The 26,420-nt window shown below is 41.5% G+C and overlaps 2 protein-coding genes across 2 annotated transcripts; one reads left to right on the top strand and one right to left on the bottom strand.

Annotated features, from left to right (window-relative positions):
• Window positions 1-3,742: 3,742 nt before the first annotated feature.
• slc39a4 (solute carrier family 39 member 4) lies at window positions 3,743-11,492 on the top strand. The gene is made up of 12 exons (XM_062410387.1): window positions 3,743-4,329; window positions 5,569-5,922; window positions 6,495-6,696; window positions 6,980-7,155; window positions 7,366-7,543; window positions 7,685-7,857; window positions 7,975-8,163; window positions 8,535-8,636; window positions 8,830-8,866; window positions 8,967-9,119; window positions 9,218-9,405; window positions 9,541-11,492. The coding sequence occupies exons 1-12, from the start codon at window positions 4,117-4,119 to the stop codon at window positions 9,667-9,669; spliced, it is 2,094 nt and encodes a 697-aa protein (XP_062266371.1). The 5' UTR covers window positions 3,743-4,116; the 3' UTR covers window positions 9,670-11,492.
• Window positions 11,493-14,270: 2,778 nt separating this feature from the next.
• Window positions 14,271-25,198, bottom strand: recql4 (RecQ helicase-like 4). The gene is made up of 28 exons (XM_062410624.1): window positions 24,881-25,198; window positions 24,078-24,111; window positions 23,840-23,937; window positions 23,561-23,707; window positions 23,288-23,445; window positions 21,901-22,954; window positions 21,711-21,793; window positions 21,519-21,618; window positions 21,230-21,404; window positions 21,003-21,113; window positions 20,639-20,806; window positions 20,451-20,543; window positions 20,218-20,354; window positions 20,041-20,124; window positions 19,528-19,716; window positions 18,996-19,178; window positions 18,695-18,893; window positions 18,332-18,525; window positions 17,954-18,037; window positions 17,713-17,850; window positions 17,470-17,589; window positions 17,096-17,351; window positions 16,698-16,827; window positions 16,428-16,594; window positions 16,176-16,353; window positions 15,816-15,969; window positions 15,610-15,718; window positions 14,271-14,597 (listed from the first exon to the last, which is right to left on the bottom strand). Exons 1-28 carry the CDS (start codon window positions 24,962-24,964, stop codon window positions 14,476-14,478), a joined length of 4,749 nt encoding a protein of 1,582 aa, XP_062266608.1. The 5' UTR covers window positions 24,965-25,198; the 3' UTR covers window positions 14,271-14,475.
• Window positions 25,199-26,420: the final 1,222 nt, after the last annotated feature.

Genomic DNA, 26,420 nt, shown 5'->3' with positions numbered 1-26,420 from the left:
AGGGCTGAGGCCAGGCAGCGAGTGTGTACGAGGCAGTGGGGGAGAGAGGGAGGCAGGAGGGGAGACGGGTGTAAGTGGTGTTAACAGCCAGAGACTCTTTATTCAACATGTTTTTCTGCTTCAGATTTGCTTTGAACCGCAGCATTAATACTGAAGGCTTCGTGTTTGATTCTAAAGGTTTTTCCTGGAAAGCACATGAAAATTTGGTTCTAATAAAATGTAGTCGTTTGTTTTGACACTTCTAGCTATGTCTAACTAAGTAGCATTGACACTTTAATTCAAATCACAATGCTGTTGGAAAAAATAAATTTCAAATGTTATTTCATTTTGGAAAGATATATTTCGAACAGTAATTACTGCACTTTATTGTGTGGTATTGAATGTGTGAGACATTAATATCCTTTGTGGGCCATTCTAAATATTCCAGCAATTGTTGTTTCTGAAAAGACAAACTCTCTGCAGCAATGTGTCTTCACTATCAACAACGGATAGGATTTTATAAGGATGCACTTTCTTCGACCCACCACAGTGTGTGTATTTGTGTGTGTGAGTGTGTGCGCTCAGTGGGGGACTTGATGAATGTGTGTGTTGAGAACATCTACAGGTTCACATGACAGACGTGGTTGCAGAGAGTGACATGATGATGGGGGGCATGAAAACAGGTCACTGGACAGTGTGTGTTTTGTCTAAAAGATTAACCATACTTGTTATGGCCCTGTGTGTGTGTGTGTGTGTGTGTGTGTGTGTGTGTGTGTGTGTGTGTGTGTGTGTGTGTGTGTGTGTGTGTGCTGGGGCAGATGTCCATGATCCCATGTCATGAGCGAGCTTGTGTGTGTGTGTGTGTCACTGTCTGATCATGTATGTTTAGTGATGTGCAGCCAATCAACTCAATCTCCTTCCCTCCAGTGATTTATTGGGCTGTTGACATGATTTCAGTTCATGTTTTAGACGTAAAAAAGTAAAACAACACACTTTATTTCAAGAGACAATTAAGAGATTAATTCAAGGAGACATTTCATGTTGTTTTCTGATTTTTTACCAATGACATATTTCAGTCCAAACTCCAGGGAAATGAACCGGCAATGTAAGCGATTTTGGAAATGTTATAGAGCTGAACAGAATTAGCAGAATAGATTACAATACCAAGCTCCGCTGTTGTTCGTCATTTTACAGCTGAACGACTCCAGAACTGAAGGAAACAACTTTTCTAAGCAATCTCACTTCACACGCGTAAACTGGCTTCACACTCTGACGCAGTAATGAGGTGTTAACAAGATTTGAATCCACTGAACACTGTATCCACCTCACTGGTGGATACAGTGAAATGATGTGGTGACAAATGTATTAAATGAATGTATGTGTACACTATGTAAACTACTGGTTGATGTTTCCGTATGTGGGGAACAACCTTTCTGTTGTATTATTTTCTTCTGCACTTTCTCATTAGGAAAACAAATACATTTCCTTTGTTTTTTTACATGCTCCCTCATTGATGCAACTGTGAGCTCATGATACATTTCAATTTTCAAACCCAGCAACTAACCTGAAATCTTAAATAGGTACTCAAATATCTCCTTGATCATAATTCAGTAGTTACTGTTATGATAATCTACCCACCACTGCAGGATGGTTGAATGAAATCCAGTTTGACACAGGCTTCGTCACTTCTCCACACATTATTTCATCATTTTAATTCTGACAAGGCGATGTATTTAATGCACTTCCTGGAAATCATTGCAACATGTACAATTACTTCAATTTAGACCGGAAGAAATGTATTTCTCAGCCTAAAACTAACTTCTAAGTTTTAAAGGATGGCTCCACAAAAATGCATGAATTGCTGTGATAAAGCAACTGCACCATCTAGTGGTCTGATTTAGAAACTGGCAAACACATACACACACAGACACACAACCACACAATCTCACACATTTAAAAAAAAAAAGCTGCTCGACCTATTTTTTATCTATTATAACAGTTATAATCTTTTCATACACGATCGCTTAGTTATTCTTAATGTCAACTACCTAATATCCTTACTGAATAATAGAATATATCTCTAAAATCCATCTATCTATAACGAAGAAGAGCCACTTGGAAGGTTTTGTTCTCATCTCAGAATAAAGAAAGTTTGTTTGAAAGTAGCTGTTGTGTAATTGTGTGATTGTATGACTGGTCTCAAAATGCAGAGTCTGTGAAAATACAACAGGTTTTTGAAAGTAAAAAAAAGAACTCACAGTGTAATCTCACCATTGTTTTGTTTCATTTCTTCATGACTGACCAGTGTTGTGAGACTGTCTCTGTATCAGTAACTCAATATGATAGAGGAAAGGCAGCAGTGGTGTTAACATATCTGTTCTGTTCCACTGTGAGAATGTGTTGATGAAACTGAGACACACATTCATCAGGTTTCTCTGGGTACCTGTTCTTGGACACGGGCTAAAAACTGTCCATCAAGGTTTTTGTGGTTCATTCTCAACACCGGGATGATTAGTTGTGCCTGAAACAACCTGAAGATCCAGTTTATATTCAGTTTACTGTGATGCCGATGCCAAAAGCTGCCAAGCTGCAGCAGGGGCCTTCTTTAACTTTAACCTATTGGGCTGAAACTACTACTTTTTGATATTTTTTTGTGTTTATCTTTCTGCAATGCCATAAACCCTCCAGTGAAATCTTCACAAGTGACAATAACTGGCAAAGCCTTTGACCTTTCTCCCTTTAGATTTTACGGCTGAAATTTAGTTTGATGAACTTCGAGGAAGGAAACATCTTTGACTTAAAAAATACAAGATGTCAAGTTATCAGCTTACAAGGAACTGTCCAGAATGGTCAGTAACTGAGAGATGACATGTTCTTTTTCTTGAGATACCTCAGTGTTGAATATCAGGTCGGCCATGAGTCACCAGATCTTATTAACACAACGCTTCTCTGACAAGATCAAATTCACACCATGCGTTTCCTCTAAAGACGCATTAATCTGTCTACACATTTCAATAATGATTTCATGTACACGAGGTGTAAGATAATATGGGTGTTTAGGATGTTGGCTTGAGTAGATCAATAGTTCCTTAATGGTTCCTTCCATAAAGATCGCCTGATGTGAATATAATTTTTAACTTCATCATCGAATCCATAAATCAGCATCTCAACAGTAGGGAGCCTCTGAAATGAACCCATGGATCTATACAGAGCAGGCCTCCTGCACACAGTCCCAGGGGGCGCTGTCTTTTTGGGCCCCTGTAGGGAGGGGGGGGGGTCCTGTTGGTGCCATAGGCCCACTCCCTCATAACCCTTCCAAATGTCTTGTTTGTGAGATCAGCCTTTAGATCATTTTGGACTAAAGAGGACAGGGCAGTCAGGGTTCTGGGCTCTCGAACATTTTTTTTCCGGATTTTACTTGAATTTAAAGATTTTACTTAAATTTCAGTTGTTTTAATTTACTTTAATTGAATGCGTTTAACATCATTTATTTTACCAACATTTCTATTATATGAATTTACTTGAATTTTATGATTTGACATTGAATAATATTACATTATTTGACTTTAAATTGAATCTGATATTTTTACTTTAAGTTGAATTCTATGATTCTACTTGAATTTTATGATTTAAGATAAATATATTTTAGAGAACTTTTTTACAATTCTGTTTAAAGGATGATGATTTTCAAATTGCTGCCTAGTGAAGCACTTCACAAAGGTCCTACAAATAAAGAGGATATGGTCATTATGGTTAGAAATAGGCTGTTGTTGCAGGCATTTTGAAACTGTGTCTCCATCACATGATTCCCGGTCGTCATGTGGTGGATGTAACGGGTTGGAAGTCTCCACCACATGTCATCTGATGCTGGGATTCATGTCACATGTTGGAAGTCCCCATCATGAATCTCAGCTCAGGTGAGAGCAGCTTTAACACACAGGTGAGAGGCTTCACGAGCCACCTCTCGGCCAATCACAGCCCAGAGTCGAGGTCCATTGAGGAGCAGAGGTTTGAAACAGATAAGAGCTCACGGAACTTGTGTAGAAACACCTGGAGCCCGAATCAGCCTCAGTGCGACTCGGTGCCACCGTCTCCTCTCTGTTTAAATAAGTAGATCTAGGTATTTGCAAAGAAAACATGTCTTCCTCCTCCGGGCTCTTCCTCCTCCATGTGTTGTCCGTGTGGGGTGCGTTGGGCTCCGTGTCGGGGTCTCCCGCCCTGGAGGAGGTGTACCAGGCAGTGGTGAGCGTCGTGTCCCCGGGGCAGCAGACTCTGAGCGGGGCCTCGCTCGGAAACCTCTTTAATACGCTGGAGAAACGTGTGCAGTGCGGAGCAGTGTCGTGTGGAAAGGTGAGTTTTATGGGACTTCGCTCCGCGGGCAGAGAGCCGGGTGAGGCGGCGGTGTGGCGGCTCTGAGGAGAGGGGGAGGTCAAGGTCCAACGGCCGATAACCGGCTGCTGCTCCCCGCTGAGCCCGGGGAGCGCTCTGGTGAAAACCTCCGCTCCTCACCGGAGCTTTAAACACTTATATAGTAATAAAGTAATTTCATCAGGTGGATATGATGTGTGTGTTGGTGCTATGAGATCATGAATTAATCTGCCTAGAGCAAGAAAATATTATTATTATTATTATTATTATTATTATAACTTTAAGATAAGCATATAATATAATCAGTATTTTAAAGCAAATATCCCTAAGTATCTATAGGCTATTAGACCAATGCTTTGTTTATTATTATTATTATTACTTTATGATAAGCTTATAATATAATAATGTTTTTTAATATCCCAATGTACCTGTAGGGTATGGTATTGAGCCCTATATTTTGTGTACAATTATTATTTTTAGTACTTTATGATACGCATATAATGTAATATTCTTTTTTTTAAAGAAAAATATCCCAGTGTACATGTGTGCTAAGTTATACAGGGTGGCGTCGTGTGCAAAATTATTATCATTACTTTATGATAAGCATATAATGTAGTAATCTTTTTTTTTAAAGAAAATATCCCTGTGTACATGTAAGGTATATAGGCCGATAAAGTGTATACAATTATTGTTATTTTTACAAAACTAATATACTTTAAGGTTAGTTAGTCATTTGTTGCTAACTTGGATGAACCTGTTGTTTTAGTGAGTGTGAGTAAAGTCCTTGGACTGCCTCTGACTGTATGATCTAATCTGTATGAATGGACAGTGCGTGGTCGATAAGCTACGTGTGCAACAAGTGCTGGAGCAGATATAAATAACACATTAATTAAGTAATACGTGCAGAACTGATATCAGAAGAAGGGTTTTCAATTGTGATGCAGGCTTCTAGTAAAAGTTCACTTAGACTTGATACAGTGAAGTATAACATCATGTATAACAGTACATTGTAAATGAACAAACTCACAGTTTAAACGTGTGAGTTCATATTAAAGTTGCAGCTTTTGATTCCTGTTTTGAAAGTTTAGAAGAAGAATGAACAAATCCAGGACTCTTTTCTCAAAACGTGTGTTTTTTTTTGACACAAATTTCCCAGGGAATTATTGAATCAGTAATTGATGATATCCTACTTTAAGCTGTGTGTGTGTGCTGTCTGTGTAGTGTGATCTAACAGGTGGTGTTCACCAGCTGTTTGGCAATCACTCCATCCACGGGGAGGAGGAAGCTGGAAGAGTCAGCCATAATGAAACCATCAGCGTCTCCCAGTTCAGCGACCTCGCCGCCGGCACCGTCCTCTACCTCACTTCTCCTGGCCCGGTCTGCGACGCGATACTTGAGGGGAGGTGGGGCGAGGAGACGGAGCATTTCCTCCACAGGGTCACACATCATGAGCAGCACGAGCATCTGGAGCACGAAGAGGGCAGGACGCAACATGACCACGAACACATGGACCTTCACCAATTAGAGACTGTGCTGGTAGAGCTCCGGCACCACTATGAGCCGTCACCCAGTGAGGTAAGCTCAGGACGAGAGCAACAGTTTGTAGGGCGCACACATCTGTCTACATCCAACTGTCCCCTCATTGCACAGACTCATGAATATAATTCACCTTCACATGTCGTATTTTTAACAATTATCTGCTGTAAAAGCTCAGTTTTATTTCACTCCACATGGACTTTTAAATTAAATCTGTATAGCAACCAGCGCGCAAATGCAGAGCAACAGTAATTTTTTCTCCCTTGCAGTATTTATTACTCAATATATCTTATCATATTGGGTGATGCCTGCTGGGGCTGACCTACAAGGCTTTGCCCTGCACTCAGCCACATCACCATAGCACATGAAAGAGAGTTAAACTGGGAAGTCATCAGAACAGATGAATGCAGTTGAATGCAAAGATTACTCTTGATCAAACTTTTCCAGCATTTAGTTTTACAATGACAGTTAGCAAATTAATATATAACACAACAGTTCAAAGGACTTCAAAGTCCCCCAGAAGCATTCAATTAAATTTGAACAACTCTATAATAGTTGAGTTCATAAGTTAAAACTCTATCATACCTTCTCTCCTTCCTCTCCCCCCCCAGAGTTGTATAACAGCCAGCAACATCATGGCAGAAGTCAACGCATCGCTACCAGACCAGAGACAGGAAGTGGGCGCAGTTCTGGGCCGAGTCCTGTATCACGCTCTGCAAGGTCACTGCTTCATCAGCGAGTCCCTGCCCGAGGAGAGCTTCTTCCTGGATTACATCGTGGGCCGTCTGGGGTCAGAGAACTTCACTGTCGGGGGTAAATGTCCTGCTCAAAAGAATATTCCAAAAAAATAAGTTGCGGTGGCAAGTTAAATTACTACTTAGACTATATCTGCAAAATGTATTTATTATAGTTATGTGTATATGTTGTTCTGTTCAAAATGTATCGGTTGCACTAACATTTTATAATTTTCTTAGTTTATCAACACTGTTTTTTATATATTTTCCTTCTTTTTGTTATTGGTCACATCATTGGTTTTGTTGTAAATGTGCTGAAAACCTACATTAATCTTATGGTGGTTTACATTTGTCCCCTGCAGATTTGGAGACCCTTATGAGGAGTCTTAACATTGGGACTGTAGACGAACATGGGCACGAACCCCACGGGGACGCACACCACGGGGACGAACACGGTCATCATGATGACAGCGGTGCAAGACGGAGGAGGAGGAGCAGCAGCCATGAGGGACATGGAGGAAACAGCACCTGGGATAAGGTGGAAACTACATTTCAGAATTCAGTTCATCCGTTCATAATTGATTTTAGACAGGTGCATAGAATAAAAGAAAAGGTCACGAGTCAAAGTTTAAAAATAAGAACTCCTGCACATTGTCAACATATTTTCGCTCAGTAAATACCTGATAAAAGTCTTTTGATTGCATCTAAACTGTAGTTCTTTATATTTTATTTATTTTATTTCTCCCAGCGCTGTTTCTCGGCTGAAGAGCTGGTCCTGATCTTCGGCCTGGCTGCAAACAGCTCTGCCTCCTCGGGTCGGTCCGACGTGGCTCGGCTCAGCCCGGCATTCGTCCAGCAGATACTGAGCGGAGCCTGCGCAGGCGTGACAGAACCAGTGAAACCAGATGAACTCACCAGGATGGAGAGTAAGTTTGTGGACTGGATTTTATGAGGAGACGATAACTAGAAGCGATCCTGCCTCTCCGGTTTAGGATATTGGACGCACAAGTTGCAAATTTTGTGTAGATGATCCTGACATTTCTCTCTGTTCTCGCCTCTCCTTGTAGGATACCTCTATGCAACCCTCGCCAATGTGGTGATAACACTCACGTCCATGTTTGGCATCGTGCTGCTGCTGTGTACCTCGTGTACCAGTATGTTCCAGCTTTGTGTCCAGTTTTGCATCAGCCTGGCTGTAGGTTCACTGACTGGAGATGCCCTCTTGCACCTGTTACCCATGGTGAGTCATTTTAAGACCCATAATAAGAAGGTAAAAGACTACAGAGCAACAACAACAAATATATTCTTGTAAATTTTTTGTGCAGCACATACTCAGCTGGACCTCGTCTTTGTTCAGTTTCTAGGTTTACACGTTCACGGAGACAATGGCGGCGGCCACGATCACCAGGAAGAAACGCCAGACTACATGTACAAGATGCTGGTGGTGATAGCCGGGATTTACTACTTTTACCTGATGGAAACCGTCTTCTCTCTGATCGCATACAGAGATAATCACAGCCATCACCATCACCAGCACCATCACGCCGTGAGTCAAATAAAACACTACTGATATATGTATTCTTTCCTAAAATGACCAACAAATCCCATTAAATTAAAGAAAACTGTGACATTTAAAGCACCGTCAATGAAAGTGTGGGAACTCAATGGTAACAGCTCACAGGTAAATCTTGTTGAACTAGATAATGAATGATTTGAAATAAACATATGAATAAACATGAACAAATTAACCTTAAGGTCTCAATCTTTCTTGAATCTCCTTTGCTTTTAAAGATTTTATTCATACTAGAAATTTGGTAGTGTTTTATTTTAGTTGTGCTTCATCCAGATGAATGATCTTGTATCTGATTCCTCCTCTTCCTCCTTCCTTTATTCAGTTGCCTCTCTTTTTCTTTTTAGGAAGAATCTGAGCCTCATCACTGTGACCATGGGGGGGTTTTAGAGATGTATCAGCAGGAAAGGAAACAAAGACAAGACAAGTCGGCCTCAAAAGTAGATCTGGTGAGAAAGCGTTGTTCGTGTTTAAGGTGGAATATTAATAAATACTGGAAGTGAATGTAACAATGATCTAATTCACCTGCACAGAACAATATAATCCAAACAAAATAAGTCATATATATGTAAGAACTAGATCTTGTAAAGCCTGATGACTTATATGATGTTTTATCAATATTATGTGACATATATATTTCAGGTCGCCTATGAAGACAACCACAAAGTGCGCACAAGAGGTAAGTAAACACAACAAGAGTGACGTCACCAAGCTGTGATGATGGGGCTCATCATCGTGGCAACGCTGCTAACTATGACCTTGTTCACCTGCCTCTGCAGAACAGCGGCTGCTGCCCTACTTGATCACCATCGGTGACGGGATCCACAACTTTGCAGACGGCTTAGCGATTGGCGCCGCCTTCTCCCTGTCATGGAAGTCTGGTTTGGCCACGTCTCTGGCTGTGCTGTGCCACGAGCTACCGCACGAACTGGGTAAAGAACACACACACAAGCAGGAGATGTGTGGTTCGATCTTTTTGTTTTCATCCAATTTTTAACACCCTCGTCCTGTTGCTTTTCTTTCTCTTCAGGAGATTTTGCCATTTTGCTGCACAGCGGCGTGTCCGTACGCAGGGCGCTGCTTTTAAACCTCGCCAGTGCCATGACCTCTTTCATCGGCCTGTACATCGCTCTGTCGATCGCCACCAACCTGGCAACCCAACAGTGGATAGCCGCAGTCACCGCTGGACTCTTTCTGTACGTCGGACTGGCTGACATGGTGAGTGGAGAACAGAGTGGGTTATGTTTACAGAGGATATACAGAGAAATGAGGTTTGTTGCTGTAAAACTGATTTCCCCCAATCCAGGACAATAAACTAACTAAGTAACCTCCACCTCTGTTTCTCTCATCCAGCTCCCCACCATGGTCCACATCAGCAACAAGAGACCCTGGCTGATGTTTCTGCTGCAAAATGTGGGCCTTCTCACCGGCTGGGGAATCCTGCTGCTGCTGTCACTTTACGAAGAGAGGATCACTTTTTAAGGCACGGCCTCGTACAAACAGCACGCCAGCACATTGGTGTGGCTCGTTTCTGGTGCACTCAATGCAAATTGTAAAAATTTATGAATTACCTAATTATCCTTACACCCTAAGGACAGTATGAAAAGCAGGAAAAAGGTCGACAGAATACTGTCAGACACAAAGGGGTAAAGACACTGTCAGATGAGGAGCTTATCCAGTGTTAGAAGTTCTTGAAAATTAAAACTACCTGTGTCTCCTAAATAACTGAAACTCCAAAGCCCTGTCACCACATAATACAATCCAGTATAACACCACAAACTACAGCCAGGAGAGCTGACGCTTATGCTTCTCTGATATATGATTTATTACAAGCCTTGTGTAGTGGACTGAATTATGCCTTTTAAACAGGACTCTCTGTTTAAAGTAGATTTTTTTTTTTTAAATCTGTTGGTAATGGTCTGATGCTTACAAAAGAAAAGAAATGTTAAGAAATTTATATTTTATCAATGAGAAATTTTTATTTTATCAATGGGATGCTCACTTATTAATTTTTTATCCCCTGGCTTTGCATTTTGTAGCCAGGGATACGTGCACACACATCAGCTTCACTCTGAGGACTTTACAGACACATTAAAGGGATGGTTCACCTGAAAATTTAAATTCACTCATTATACACTCACCACTATGCCGAAGAACGTGGGGGTTAAGAGTTTGAGGCACAAAAACTCTGGTGATTTACACCGTGTTTTTAGCCTTACATCATTTAGAATAGAGGCTGGACTGTTAAACACAGTTAACCATGTCTGTTTCTTGGCACAAAAAAAGTCAGTGCAGATGTTTTTTATAAATTCCGTAGCACTGATTAATGTCAATAGGCTAATATACATGTCCTTTTATAATACAGCTTTATATAGAATTGTTCTTTTGGTACATTTTACTAAATGTATTTGGGAAAACAAACATGTCACATTTGCAAAGGAAAAAAGTGTACAGTTAAGAAATTATATTGACTATACTATGGTATATATTTTGCATTTTTGCCTTGTTTAAAAAAATCTAAAACCTCATTAGGTCATTGAGTAATTTAGAGTTTTTTTCTTCAGCCTTAGTAGCACATGATGGAGACTTAAAGCAAATTGTACTTAAGGGAACAATAAGAGTGAATCTGTTTTCCCTCTCTCTCGCTCATGTTCCTTCTTGCATTTGATCATCGGTCTGTCTTTAAAATCTTAAATTGCAATATTGATGTGAATGAGGCCAGAGGTGCAGTGGATACTTGACTGTATTTGTGTCTGTCTCATCTAATCTCTTTGACATGTGATCATCTTCATTAGGGACAGAGTCCACTGACGACTCATTGCACAAAGACAGAGACGTATATGCTCACTGGGCACTTCATTCCAAACACCTGCTTATTTGTGCAATTATCCAATTGGAGAATCACGTGGCAGCAGTGCAATGCACTAAACTCACATTGACACAGATCAGGAGATCAGATTAGATATGCTTTGAAACTCACTTGAACCACAGGATCTACTCGCGCCTGAAATTTTTATATCTGAGCAAAAGAAAACAGCCTCCGGAGTTCCACAAGGCTCCAGTCTGGGGCCTCTTCTGTTCAACATATACATGCTACCATCAGCTCAGATTATGGAAAACAACAAAACATATTTCCACTCTCATGCAGATGGCACATACGTTCATACACCATAGCACCAGGGGACTATAATTTTAAACTTGTGCACTCATGCATCATCTAGTCTCCTAATGTCATCTGGGAGAAGAGTTTTCTGTCACTGTCTTTTATTAAATAATAATTACGTATTCCTTACACTGCACTTTAACCTTTGCTCTTGTATATTTTTTCTTCTTCTATTGAACTCATGCTAGTAAAGTACTCTGAACTGTCTTATTGATGAAATGTGAAACATTATAAACCCATCATGCCTTAAAAACAATGAATCATGGTTTAAATACCGGAGACAAATACCATAGAATCCATTCCAGGAAGAAAAAGATGCCGTTTGCAAAAGTGAGGCCCTAAACCGTGAGTGGTTAAGAGCTCAGTGGTAAAGTTACCTGCATGGGGTGCACGTGCAGTATGTGCTTGCACGTCTTCTTTCTCTCAGACAAAATTACCTATTTAATGACCACATGTACTGCAGGTTGCGCCCTGATCCTTTAAGCATATGCTGTAAAAAAAAATGACAGAGATTGCAGCATATGGCTGCTGACTGAGGAAAACAGGATTTTCCTGAAGTCAGCTTCTCAGCCCTCTACAGCACATTTCAAGAGGTTCAATGAGCTCTGAGTCACGTCTAGAACTTGACCTTTGAGCGCCTTCATACATTAGACTTGATGATACACCTTTTACAGTAGGGTTGCTGATAGACCAAGACAAGAGAGACTTCCCTGCCCTATCTGTGGAAAGCAGGATGGGAACTTTTACGACTTCATGAAGATGTTTATGAAGCAGTTGTCCAGTGACACAGAAAGATGAGAGGAGCCATACACAAAAAGAGCCACTTAATGCATGAAATGTAAACGCTGACTGCTCGTGTTACTGTAACGTCTGAATTGTAAATGATCATTTTTGGGAACACGTGTACAGTAAACAGTGGTGAAGCCTTAAAGATGACAGTCGAAGAATGAGTGGTTAGACTGAATGACTGTTATTAAGAGGAGTGAATGTGTAATGGCCATCCAGGTGTATCAGTGTTACAGTAGGGCTGGTTATACTTGTTATACTGGTCATATCCCACATTTAGCCGTCTGTATGTTGTAATGTGTGACGACAAGTCTCAAGTTCAGGTATCTGATACGGTTGCACCTAGTCCTCTTGCTATTCCGTCAGCAAAACACAATCTCGGTTCATAAAGTCAGAAAGGAAGTTCCTTGATTTTCCTAGTTTATCTTCCAGGAACCGTAATAAATAAGGTTAGAATAAGTTATCCCTACCTCTCTCTTCCACATAGCTATACAAGAGAAAATGTACAGTTGACATAACAGCCTGTTGTCAGTCACGCTCATCACCAGCCACTAAAAGATGAACAGCTGTAAAGAGCGTGTACCTCCACGTGAGAAAATTGCCATTTTTCGTGTTGATAAAAAATAGTTTGACAAGTTCATGCTTTGAAAGAAATTACACCCTCTACTGCAGTGGTTTACAACCTAGGGGCGGGGTCCCTGCCAGGGTTCATTAGGTTAATGTGTGGGGTCATTAGATGATAAAGAAGAAATGACGAATACATTGTGAAAGATTCCTGCCCAAGAGAATTAAGATTTTTTTCATTTGTAATTCAGACTTTGAACAACTTTTCAAATACAATGCGGTTGATCTGTTCATGAGAAAATAAAAATGAAGAATGAAGGTCAACTGAAACTTCACATTTAGACCAAATCTATTCTGCTAAAGGCTCAGGCTTGTTCAATAATAAACATTCCCCAGGAGTGGCTGTTTGCACATCGATCACCGTCACTGACCTTCTTTCGTTAACGGTTCAGGGAAAGTCAATAGCCCCCCCGGTTCACCCTCAGAGATATTTATATTATCACAAGAAAGTAAATAAGCCGAGTTATAGTGTCGCCCATAAAACCGTAACAGATTTTTAACATTGCTTTTGTCATGGATGTTTTAAAAAAGCCCCGCTGCAGCACCCTGGTTCAAATGAACTCCTCCACAAATATTTATAATTGTTGGAAAGACGACACCTTTGCCCTCAGTGGACAGACTTCTTGACATTTTATGACATTATGTCAGAGTCAAAGCAGATATGTAAAAGCCAGAGTCCACAGTAAGGAGAGCTGGACCGGCTGCCGCCTCAGCCACGCAGCAGCCCTGCTGGTTTCAATCCCTAATGTTGCGATGGTGGTGTTTCATTTGCTGGTTGAGAGTCAACTGAGAAATACCACCCTCATGTCTGTGCAGTGAACTTGAAGCGGCAAGGAGACAGTTAGCTTAGTCTACCCCCCCCCCCCCATCGCTAAGCGGCTTCTAGCTGTGTCTTTATATATAACATAGAAACATCAGAGGTGCCGATCTTCTTATCTCGGTAGTAATTTCCCAATAGGTCTAAACCCTTTCTAGATCAGGTCAAGCAGTCCTAACTTAACAGTCATAAACAGATGTGCTTACTTTCACTACACAGGCCTTTACAGCAACATGAGAGATAAACCTCGTATTGTTAAAGTTTATGACTCACAAGGTCCATGTCTGCTGCTGCAGTGGAGAAACTGTTGAACAAAAGCTGAGACAAAGGAAAATTCTGAAACTGACTTTAGAGAGGGAATCGTCATAAGAGGCTCTTTTTATTTTACTAAGCAAGTGTCATAAATTGTTCCTGTCAATACAACTCAATATTAGTATTCTTATCGAATGTGTCTTACTTCTTGAGTCAACAGTTATATTGACACAGGGACGTGGTGGGAGGACAAATCTCACTTTGTTTTCGCTCTTCTATTTTTACTTCCTCATATCAGTTAATTTCTAGGTCAGGACGTTTCCCCCATCTCTGAGGATTTAAGTTTTTACATTAAAACTAAACTAAATAAACTCCTTCTCAGCCTACCAGGTTCCTAAAGAGATTTTCCTACATTAAATGAATGTCACAGCACAACCAATCTAGAAAAATATATTTTATTTAATTACAAATCACACAGAAAAACTTAAACGTGTGTACAAAAACACAGAAAACATCGGGAGTTAAATGATCCATCAAGATGGTGTCAAGGTGTTTTATGGCAGAATTGATCCAAAACAAAGCTGTGTGAAAGTGCACGTCTGTGTTTTTGCATTCTCAGTATGCGTTTCTGTGCATTTCTGGTCAGTTACTTGAACTGGATGATTTCCTGAATGGCCAGTCTGATGAGCTGGTTGAAGTCGAACTGAATGTACTTCCTCCAGTAACGTCTGTCTCGGCCGTAGGTCAAGGCAGGATAGCACGGACTGCCTGAGAAACAGAGTTCAGCTCAAGTTAGTGTTAAGTCGTTTCTTTAGGTATATATATTATTCACAGGTAAATGCACAACTGGGCAGGAATTGTGTGGTTACCCCTGACTCATCCTTACTGACAATCCAGGGAGATACGGGCAAGGTTAACTTTGTTGGTCCCTTTCCACCTTCATGACACAATATTACATAACAATGAGCTTCTTTCTTTTTCACACATACCTGCACACCTTCGGTTTGCCATAAAATAAACAAAAGAAGCTGTTCAAGACCTGAATGAATTCTTCCTCATTCTACACAGATCCTCAAAAATTGCACAAAACTACAAATATTTGTACATTTTAGAAGGTGGTGATAAATAAGTGAGTTATAGTGATATTTCAGGGAGATGTCTTCAGTTTCACAATCCGGTCATTCAGCCTGTTTAATCCTCTGAGACGTGGTAAAGGCCAGTGGGGATGTGACCAAACCTTCTTAGTTTAACGTATTATCAGTTAAGAATGGACAGTGAAGTTTGGGAAAGTCTGCACCAGGTGAGACAGAGCGACTGAGTTTGTGTGTGTATGGGACGGATTGATAGGGAAACCAGTGAACATGTGTGATGGTGGTTGTGTATCGTCAATTTTTTAAATAAATGTTTTCTTAATGAGACGATATAATCTTAGGACCCAGTTTATTTTTTTCAATATCCTCTAATCAGAGCTCAATTCTACTATAAGAATGTCAATGTCTATTATTTCTCATTAGTCCTATAGTGCCCTCTAGAGGTCCAGAGTTCCTGTGGTGGATTCATTGGATCAGGTAAGGTTAAACCAGTGGTCTGCTTTTCAGTGGTTAGATGAGAGTATTTGCTCAGTGGGTAAAAATTAAACATTCACCAATTTCATAACAAGGTGAAACAAAATCAGGTAAATTTGCAGCCAACTGAGAAAGTTGGTAGCACCGGCGCTACTTGTGGAAAAGTACGTCTGAATCCCTTTTTATGTCAGAAGTATATGTCCGTGTGCTCTCACCTATGCCATGGAGGATTCTGGCAACAGCTCTTCCAGAAAACTTCTCGTCGCTCCGGTTGTTGAGGAAACTTCTGATGTCCGCTCGGATCTGATTTTCCCAGTCCAACAGCTAAAAAGACAAATCAACAAGTAAACCAGAATACTCAGAGCATCTAGGACACAAATTCAGCTCAAACGGTGGATATGTCTGTCCTGTGTGTTTTTACTTTGTATTTGTCGAGCTCTTCGATCGCCAGTGTTTTGAGCGTGTGCTCTCGGTCTCGCCGCTTTTCAAAGTATTCAGAGAGGAGGCTTTTCAGCTTCAGACTGCGTTCTGCATCCAAATCATCTACACAGGACATGACGCTCTTGAAGGCAACACTGCGACAAAGTGCACACACACACAGAAACATATGTCAATCAAGGGACTTAAGTGATAGATAGGTGGGATTTACCAAATTAAAACAGATCAGTCAAAGAACAGACTAAACCGTAACCATCCAAGACAACTGCCAGCACAAACATCCCATAAAAAGATCTGAAAACAATTTAATTTTAAGTTTAGGTAATTGTAAAACAGTGTTTACCTCTTGAAGGCCTTAAAACAGGCAGTCAGCTGGTAGAGCTGCGTCGTCTCTTGGTCCTGCACTCGATTATAGAGGAACTGACAAACTCTGTCCATCTCCTCGTCGCTCAGGTCACCGAAGGAGCGGAAGTAGAAGGACGGAGAGGAGAACTCCACGTGGATGCCGCTACGCCCGCCAGCTGTAAAACAAACATTTATGATGAAACTCTGCAGGAAAAATATGTGAATGTTTTTTAATAGCTCAAAAACACACCCTTGCTGGTGCTCCACTGCAGCTGCCTGAGTCCCCTCTTCACAACAGGAAGCTGCCATCCCATAGTGTCCGCTACCTCCACCACGTCAAACTCCAGCTGATCACATGACTCCACTCTCTGGCCCGCCATCCGCCTTCTGGCCAGAACCACCGCGACCGGAGGACAGCTGTGGAGAAGAAATAAAGAGAAGTTAATTCAAGCTGACTTGATTTCAACCTATTATTCACACTGTGAAATTTAGTGAAACAGAATCTCTTAGCATTTCATACATTTTTGTGATTTTCTGGAGGTGTCTCGGTCCATCATAGCAGCTGACTTTACACACAGACAGGGTGGGGTGGAGGAGTTCCACGAAGCGCTGAGGATGCAGCTCCAGATAACAGAGCAGAGTTTCCACACCTGACAGACACACACACACACACACACACACACACACACACAGAGAGACAGAAACAGCTTCAACAATTAGGTTTTACTCCACTTGTTAGGAAAGTTTGTCCTGTGAGTTTTTAACTCATCTTTTTAGGGCTGAATCTGGGTTTCGTGCGTCAAGTATTCTAAGTATTTAATTAAAATAAAAATTAATAAATTAATACTCTGTTCTATCGACTATACTATTTATTTTTATCTTTGCTTCTTGTACATACTCTTGTGTGTTTCTACTCACCTTCCTCTGTGATGTCCAGAGCCTCCACAGTCTGTTGGATGGGAATCGCTCTCTCGTGTGTGTGACACACTCGCTCTTGGGGCCAATCCCTGGTCTCTCCTCTGTCTTCTTTCAGCCCATCGCCGGCTGCCTTCCCCTCCACACACAAAGCTTCAGCTCCCTCATCTTTTACTGCCTGCTCCTCTTTGCGCTCCTCCTTTTCCTTTCCTTCATCTCCGTCTTCCTGGATTGGTAACGGAACGGGATGTGACATCTCCTTAAAGTGAAAACAAGGTCTTGTGATCAAAATGTTAACTTCAGGTTCAGCCATGTTATTGTCTTTCATTGGGGCTGAAATGGTGAAAAACAAGGACAAAACATTAAATTGAATAAACCTGTGCAGCAGCAGGTTTTGTTTGGTCCGTCTCTTCTATGTCCTGCTGAGTAGGAGGGTTCACGTTGATTTCCTGATCACACACATCCATCATCTCCAACAGATCTGAGTCATCAATGTCCTACACAGTCAGAGAGATGCACCATGTGACTTTACAGAAAGCTTTAGTTGAATGGATTTAACACTTATTGGAAACACATTTAGACCACAAACACACACATGTAGATGTAAAAGGGGGAGTTACCTTGATGAGCGCCTGTTGTTTCTGGTGTATTTGTTTACATTTACATGGAGGGAACACTTTCTGGACCAGCCTCTTCACTGTGTAGTGGTCCACTGTGTCTGCATAGATGTGACGACGGAGCTCATGGAGGTCTCCACCCTTCACAAACACACAGGCGAATCAGTGAATCGATTTATACGTACGTAAATAAAAAGAGAGAAGATTAAGAGACCCCTTCCTAACTGAATCATTTAATTCTCACCTCAGGGTCCAGGAAGAGGTGACAGTGGGCCGGTTCTCCGTCTCTCCCTGCCCTCCCAATCTCCTGCACGTAGCTCTCAAAGCTCTGGAAAAACAAGGACCAGTCAGGGAATGTTGATGTAGACGGGACATGGAAAACTAAATTCTGTATTTATGGAGTTAATTGTTAAAAAGTAAAGCAAACAAACTGTCTAGAAAACAATGAGTTCAGTAGTTGCTCCAGAATTTAGGTTTTTCATTGGAAATGGAAACTATTTGATTTTATAGCTTTTGGTTATTTTCCAAGTTTGTGACAAGCACCATTTAAAATCTCTATCTACGCTCTATTTTTGTTTTTAGCGACAAAGTTTGAAGAGCCACTGATTCGGTAACAACCCACCTTTGGCATGTTGTAGTGGATGATTCCACGAACATCAGATTTATCGAGGCCCATGCCAAAAGCAACAGTGGCCACCACCAGTCTAAGTTCCCCGCACATGAAGTTGTTCTGGACACGACGGCGCTCAGAGCCTGACAGGCCGGCGTGGTACGTCTCGGCCTGCCACTTCAGCGGCTTACGTATCTTCTTCCTTGCTGAATACAGACGGGATAGAGAGAAAACAAGAGACGGTCACAGATTTTAAATGGATTAAATTATGTTTTGGGCTGATGTTATTAATCTCTATCCTAAACCTTTGCTCAAACATTTTTCTCTCTTAGTTTTAATGACCAAAAAATGAATTGAAATACAAATGGCTCTTACCCAGGTCTTTCTTCCTCTGTGCTGCAGGGTTGGTTTGTGTCTGGCTGCTGCTGCTTTGTTTGTTTTCTTTCAGCAGCACCCCCTGCAGGCAGGTCCTGAGCAGCGCAGACACACGAGCAGTCTCCTCTCTCCTGGTGCAGTAGACGATGATGGAGTCCAGACAACCAAAGCGGTCGCCTTTCAACAAGGCCACTAAAGACTTCAAATATAAATAAAGAAAAGGCGAACAGGCAGAGTTAACAAATTAAATACACAACAGACACGAAGATGGAGTCCTCGGCCAAAATGCAAATCATCCCACCTGATCCTTGTCTCTATCCATGGACACAGACAGATACAGGTTGTTGGGCACTGCTGCAGATCGGACTGCGATACCCTCCGGATCGGTGATGTCCAGATGCATAGCGATGTCCACAGCAGTAGATTGAGTGGCCGTTGCAGTGAGTCCCAGCAAGCACTTTACTCCCAAACGCTCCCTTAGTACCTGAAAATATACAAAAATCACAAACCTGCCTATGACGCTCATCACACAAGTGCAGGGATTAAGTAGTAAGAATATAAATCAACCAGAAATTATCCCTTACAGATGTGCTGGAATTGGGTTATTAATATATTTTCTTGAAAAATCTCTACCTTAATTTGGTGACTAACTTGAAATAATATTATTGTTATCACATGTACGTTTAAATACTTCAGTGCATTGTATTGTACTATTCAGATGTTGTTTTACCCTTAAATTAGCTGAAGCTGTTCTAAGACCTGAAATATGGCTCAACCTGCAGTCTAGCAACCTAAACAAACAGACAAACAAACACACACCAACATGCACCCACCTTACACAGCCTCAGGTAACACGGTCTGAAGTTGTGTGACCACTCAGAAACACAGTGAGCTTCGTCTATACAGGCGAAGGCCACAGGAGGGAGGTCCTGAGCAGAGGGTAGACACCCTGTACCTGAACGACCTCCACCAACCAGAGCCTCCGGTGAGAGGAGCAACAAACACACCTGGCCGGACTTCACCTGGAGAAACAGAGAAGAATGTATCAGGGTTCACACTCAGGCCAAGATTTCACACAGCTGCACTGTACTGTCAAAAAACTGCACAACTGCATATCAAAAAACATGGATGATAACTGGGCGAACTTCATCTTGTGATGAGTTGACATTAACGACAGTGATTGACACTCACAACTACACTGTGCAGTAAAGAGAATAACACTAGATGTCAATGTAATGGCTTAGACCTTCTATTAAGACCTGTTTGTGAGTTTATCAAGAATCTTCATACACAGTTGACACGAAAACTCTTGCTTCTCAGCTGTGGAGGTTCCTTATGTGCATTACCTTTTCTATGGCAGCTTCCCTCTGTTTCATGGACATGTTGGAGTGGATACAGGCGGCCTTCAGACTGGCGGGCAGACCAGACACCTGGAAACACACATGAAGTGAGTGTCAACTGCATCACTGTTAAATTATTAAATTTGCCCTAATCTGTGAATTAAGAAAAAGTCTATTTCTTACCTGATCATCCATGAGTGAGACGAGAGGTGAGATGACCAGTGTGATGGATTTTGACCTCTGAGCGTAGAGGTACGCTGGAAGCTGATAGCACAATGATTTACCCATTCCTGTTGACAACACTACCAGGGTAGAGAGACCTAAAGACATAGAGCAGAGAGAGACTTACATTAATACAGGTGATAGGTACACAGATAAACTATAAACAGAGCTGGTCTGTGTTGTGTGAGTTGTACCTGACAGGATCCTCATGATGGCCTCCTCCTGTCCTGGTCTGAACGAGTCATAGCCGAGTTCTTTCAGAGCCGCATGCACATCAGCAGGTGTCGCTGAACACATGTGCACAGATACAGTTAACCTTTGAGAAAATCATTTTATTTCTATTTAACGTGTAATATAATATAGAGGAGTTACGTGTGTTTACCCTGAACTTTTCCATCCTCTGTGAGGGGATAGAGCGGTTCCATCGGTGGAGGAGCAACAGGCCGCTCATAATCAGGACGGATCACTTCCAACAACACGTCCTCTTTATGCTTAGGATCCGCTTCACTGTCCTGGTGCGGTTGGTCCTCTTTGACACTGGGGGATGACCCTGCAACACACACACACCAGGATTCACACAAACATAACAAAAGTATGTGTGATATTGGGACTAAAATGTCTTGTGTTTGTAGCAGTGTTTTTCAAAAGTTTGCAAGAATTTATGTTAAGAAAACAACAAACCTGGACAAACTGTATAAATTATTTATATAGATGAAGCAACAGGCTCAACAAAGTTCAGGACGTACCAAGCGACTGAGGTTGCAGGGTTCCAGTTGCCCTGGCCACCTCCTCCAGAGTTGGAAGTTCAAACGGCTCCTCTGCAACCACATCGTCCACAGGAATAGGAGGGGGGGCAGCTACACAACAGAATTCAGAGGTATTTAATGTTTCGTCAGTGCACAAAGTTGTTGAGGACACTGCCCTCATGCAAATACCTTGGTAAGTTGTCATGTGTGAAAGCTGCCATTGTTACCTGGTCCTTTGCAGTCCATGGCCCAGTGTCCAGTCCCATTGCACTTGTAGCAGGTGTCGGTCTGGCGACTGAACCCCCCTCCTCTCCCCCCTCTAAAGCCTCCTCTCCCTCCTCTGCCAAACCCTGCACCTCCACCGAAACGTTCACCTTTCAGCTGGAACTTCTGCATGTACATCTGAAACATACACCACAGATTCATGACACCAAGAGAACAAGATATCTTATCTAAACACACATCGACGTGTGGGACAATTGTGCACGCACACACAAAAACACCTGTTATGTGTACCTGTTTGCGTAGACCGAGCCCTCTGAGTGCGTAACCTTTGACATGGGATTTCTTCTTCAGGTTTATCTTCACAAAGTTACCCTCTCCACCTTTCACGCCTCTGTCAGAGTAAAACAAAAATCATTTTTCTACAGGCTGCAGATAATCATGCTGCGTCACCATTTTGCAGCACGTGGTCATGTGTGATCTTACTTGGGTTTCACAGGCTGACTCTGACACATTCTCTTGGTCAGAAATTCCTCATCTATTTCCCCCATCAAGTTCTCCTGGGGCGCCTTGATGAGAAAAAGACCATATCCATTTATTATCATTTAATGAATTAGTACAAAAATGATATGTCACAACAATATGCTCCATGATAAACATTAATTTAGCTCCCTACTTTTTGGGGTTCCTTGATTGGTTTCTCTTCCTCCTCTCCATCTTCCTCTACCTTTTTCTTGGTTCTCCTTTTTTTCCCTCCTTCTCGAGATGGGCTGGGGTTCAAATCAGAGCTCTCCTCTTTCTTTTTCACACTCCTCTTCTTTTTCACTCCTCCCTCTGTGTCGTCTCCCTCTCCCTCTCTCTGCCTCTTCCTCCCTCTCTTCTTCGTCTCTTTGGCCTTGGGACTAGTCTCACCCTCATCTTCTAGTGTTGGAGGTGGTGTCGGCTCTCTTTGCATTTCCTCATCTCTTTTCTTTGTCTTTTTTTCTTCCTCTCCTCCTTTGCCTTTTTTGGAGGGTTGTCGAGCAGCTTTTGGACCTATTTCATCACCATTAATGCTCTTAATGCCTTCATCTCTTACCGGATCTATCGCCTCTCCTCTTTCTCCGTCTGCAGCTATTTCTCCTTTGTCTACTCTTTCACCTCCTTGCATTTCTCCTTGTGGTTCCCTCTCTTCTTTCCTCTCTGCCTGTACCTCCTGGTTGCCCGCTGCAGGCCTCTCCTCTGCCCCGATCTCCCCAAACACCTGACACCTCTCCAGCCACTTGGTGTCAACAGAACTCAGCCTGCTGACAGGAGAGGGCCTTCCTTCGGTGCCATTAGCTGACATTCCCCCTCTGAAACCTCCAAGAAACTGGCGACGTGGAGTTCCTGATGTTTCAGAAATAGATCCTTTGTCTGAAGCTCCAATAGTGATGTTTAACTTTCCTGGTGTTCTAAAGCTTTCTCCTGAGGTTTCTTTGTGACGTGGAGGAGACAACGACAACAACAAGGCAGAAGATCTGGCTGAAGAGGGACGAGGACTAGAGACATTTTGATTTTGTGAGCTAAGTACTGAGCTGGTACTAACACTACTACTTATACTAACTATTTTAGTCATGCTACCACTATTAGCTGCATCTGAAGGTTCATCACTAAACTCTTTTACAAGTTCAAAAGGTTTGAACGGCTCCTCGGTTTCCTCTGATTGTTCAATCTTTGACGCCAGAGACCCCAAGCAAGTCTTTACTCTTCTGTGAACAAAGAAGGATTCACACAAAACTAGTTTACAGGCTGTTCGGTTAAAATGAAAGCGGAAATGCAATTAAATAAAAAAATGGTGTTATAGCTGGGCTCGAGAATTCATGAAATTCTGCAATTTACAATATGGTAAAGTTTCAAAAAATATTTATACTAATTAAGACAGAGATTTACACTTATCATCAAAAATACTACTATAATATTACAATAATATTAATCATGATTATTTAAAGACAAATTGCAATGCACTCCTCATTTGGTTATACATCTTTAATAATGCAGTGATAAAATATCGGGCTTCCATTGAATAACTTTAATTGCATTACCTCGGTGAAAAGGGGCTGGATTCAGGGTCAGTGAATTTTCCCTTGTCAGTGACAGCAGCAGCAACAGGGCTGCATGTTGGACCACTCTGTCGACTCTTTAATAAGTTCAGAGGAATTCGACCAGGAAGGACTGATCTCCTCAGGGAGACGGGTTTCTCCTGGAATAACAACATGAAATCATTACATTGGTACTAAAACTAAATTTACTGTTGCCATGAACTCTTAATCTCTATTTTGGTTCAGCAAATCCTGTTGTGTTGTTGTGTGTCTTACCTTACTGAGTTCAGCCAAGTTCTGTTTGAGCTTTAGCCCGTAATATTGGGATGAGGCCATGAGATTATCCCGGTCCTCAGATGTCAGTTTGGGACTAGACACGGGCATCATACTGCGATTCAGATGAGCACCCCAGCAGTCGGACTTCTGAATGAACAGACGACACACAAACAATGACAGTAAACAAATTAGACAATATTTTGTAGTATAACTTCTGCCAAGTAAATAGTTCTAGTTTGAATAAAAATAATATGTGACACAAATACTCCTTGCACTAACCTCAGCTGTAGTTTTACACTGTTCATTGCGTTCGCTCGCTGCATCACCACCGCTGTTCTCTTTGGCCAGTTTCAAATCGCGATATTCTTTATAGAGTTCTGAAAACACAGACACACACACACACACACACAGAGTGATTATCTTCTGTCTCTGAGCAGAGGATTTAAGCGGCAGTTGAATGACATGCTAGGTTCAACGAAAATAAATGTTATAATGCAAATGTAAGGTCAGCACTCACTCCTGGTCTCTTCTGGAGATTGATCAATGTCCTCCTGAAAAACAGCGGTTTTGAAATTCACGTTTGATTATTGTTCCCCAAGAAATTCATTTGAATGTAAATATGCTTCCGTAGTTTTTCTATTATTTACATTGTATGCTTTATTTCTAGTATAATTTTATTGTTCAATTGTATTTTTTAAGCCAATATTTCAATACGGTGTTGTACTGTACTTGTACTGCTGTAAGTAAAAGTGTAATTTGATGAAGTGCTATAAATTAACAAATTCACAGATTTTTTAAAGTAAAATTTCTGTTGTCTAAATTTGACCTGTTACCTTCAGGCAGAGGATACGGGCCAAACCAACTTTCATCCCACAACTCAATAAGGAAACATCTGGATTGAGACATGTATCTCAATGACCTTTGCTCTTTGTCTGGCACACTGTTTTGGGGTTTTAATACCAGTTTATGTTTAGTTAGTTTAGTTAGTTTAGTTTCTGTGTTTTTAGCTCACTTTTATTCTGCTGTATTATATGTCCTCAGTTACTCTTTGTTGTACAATGTACTGTTCTGCAGCTGCTGAAGCACTTTAACCTAAGACACATTTCCCCATTGGGTCAATGAAGTCTATTTGATTTGATCAAACTAAGACAAGTCAGATTATAAATCTTATTGAAAGCCACTGGAGTGGAGGCCCAGTGCTTTACAGTCACGGGCAGAGGAAGACAGTCCCTGACACTATCTGCAGCAGAGAAGAGACATGTTTATATGTGAATACACTGACATTACACACATGTAAATACAGTCTATAGTGGAAATCACCTTGGTGGGTTTCCTCTGGTGCTGCTGGACGAACTCCTGCTCCCAGTTCTTCAGCAGCAGCTTCAGCTCGTTGTAACGACCCATGCTGTCTCCGGGTTGGATGTGAAATACTCCTGATGTCTACCTGTCAGCTTTAACCTCTCCCTTGTGTTTGAACACGTTCCTGTAGAATCTGAGGCTTCAGGCGGCCGTTGCATCAACACGAGGGCTAACAAGGTCCCTGTTCGTGTTGTTGTTGTTTTTACATCTTAGACATTAATGTTTTAGAAGCTGTGACTTAACGCAGCTTCTTTTCTCTCTACTAAAAGTCACAGCGCCGTCAACAGACCCGTTTTTTAATTCATAATAAGCGCCGGAAACTTCAGTGAGGAGCCACTTCCGCTTTGTGATGTTTACGATCTTCCCGCGCCGGTGTCGTCACAGACCGTGTTGCCAGGTTCTCTCCAAAACACGCAGTTCGTTGACAAACTGTGATTGTTGATTGTTTGATAACACCACAGACTGATCGATATGAAGACGCCAGAGCTGATTTAAGATCTGATGATGACATCTATGGATGTTTCCGTTATTTATCATTATTTAATTTGTACGCAAAAGTCGGTATCACGTCCTCCCGCCTCCTTTATTAAAGGGAGAGGCTGAAGAAAAATCCCACAATGCTCTTTCTGCTTGAAGTTCACAAATTAAAGGTGAAAGAGAAATTATTCTGATGGTGCATGTTTTTGTTTTTAGAAAAAACCCGCTTTATACTATTTATAATGCACATGATCCACCCTAGCTTTTAACAATACTATGGTGCACATTATGGTACACACTATGGTATATTAGTTAGATACCACAGTACTTGTACCATAGTGCATTACATACTCTACTAGAGTACATTCCATACTGTTTAATCTTGTAAATACTCAAGCCTGAACGATATGGATTTCGGGAGGGGGGGGCAGATACCTCATTATAATCATGCATCTTATAATAAATAACATAAAAGAAAGAGAACAGCAGTACAATACAATAACATGTATAGAACTTGAATGAAGCCAAACATTAATGTAGATCAATGTACAATTGTACTGTCAAATATACAACGGTTTTTCTTAATGATGATCCTTGAGTTAGTTTGTATCTCCATCTTGTTATGACACTCATCTCAATTTGAAGTTGATCTGATGTAGGCCCTGGTACAAGTAGCTCAAAGTAAACATGTGGAATATGGCCAAAATGACAACTAAATGCAAAATAGCAGTCTCCCTGTTACATTTTTCAAATTGCACCTATTGACTTTTTTGTTTGCCTGGTACATGATACACATGAGTGAAGCCATTAACATCTCATATTCTAACAAGTAGCTTCCTTTTCACATCATTCTGGTTCAACTTCCACAGGAGCCGCTCCCCGTGACCTCTCAAGCTGTTGACGGAAGTGCGAATAAATTCAAATCTTTATTTTTCTCCACTTCAAAGCTGTAGCACCGATCATCAGCGGCTGTCGATCACGAATCCTACTCCTGTGTTTGCCATCTCTCAGTTTCATTCTGCCT

Source organism: Platichthys flesus, chromosome 17 (genome assembly GCF_949316205.1).
Source record: "Platichthys flesus chromosome 17, fPlaFle2.1, whole genome shotgun sequence".
NCBI classification, from domain to species: domain Eukaryota; kingdom Metazoa; phylum Chordata; class Actinopteri; order Pleuronectiformes; family Pleuronectidae; genus Platichthys; species Platichthys flesus.
This window is presented reverse-complemented; position numbering and strand designations above follow the sequence as displayed.

Bases quoted from the DNA above. Each gene is read 5' to 3' on its own strand.
- slc39a4 (XM_062410387.1), top strand. From the start codon at position 4,117: ATGTCTTCCTCCTCCGGGCTCTTCCTCCTCCATGTGTTGTCCGTGTGG. The intron at 4,330-5,568 runs GTGAGTTTTATG...CTGTCTGTGTAG, and splicing joins GAGCAGTGTCGTGTGGAAAG to TGTGATCTAACAGGTGGTGT. The intron at 8,867-8,966 runs GTAAGTAAACAC...CTGCCTCTGCAG, and splicing joins CCACAAAGTGCGCACAAGAG to AACAGCGGCTGCTGCCCTAC.
- recql4 (XM_062410624.1), bottom strand. From the start codon at position 24,964: ATGGGTCGTTACAACGAGCTGAAGCTGCTGCTGAAGAACTGGGAGCAG. The intron at 20,125-20,217 runs GTAAGAAATAGA...GTGTGTTTCCAG, and splicing joins TCTCACTCATGGATGATCAG to GTGTCTGGTCTGCCCGCCAG. The intron at 18,038-18,331 runs GTGGGTTGTTAC...TTGTTTTTCCAG, and splicing joins TCCACTACAACATGCCAAAG to AGCTTTGAGAGCTACGTGCA.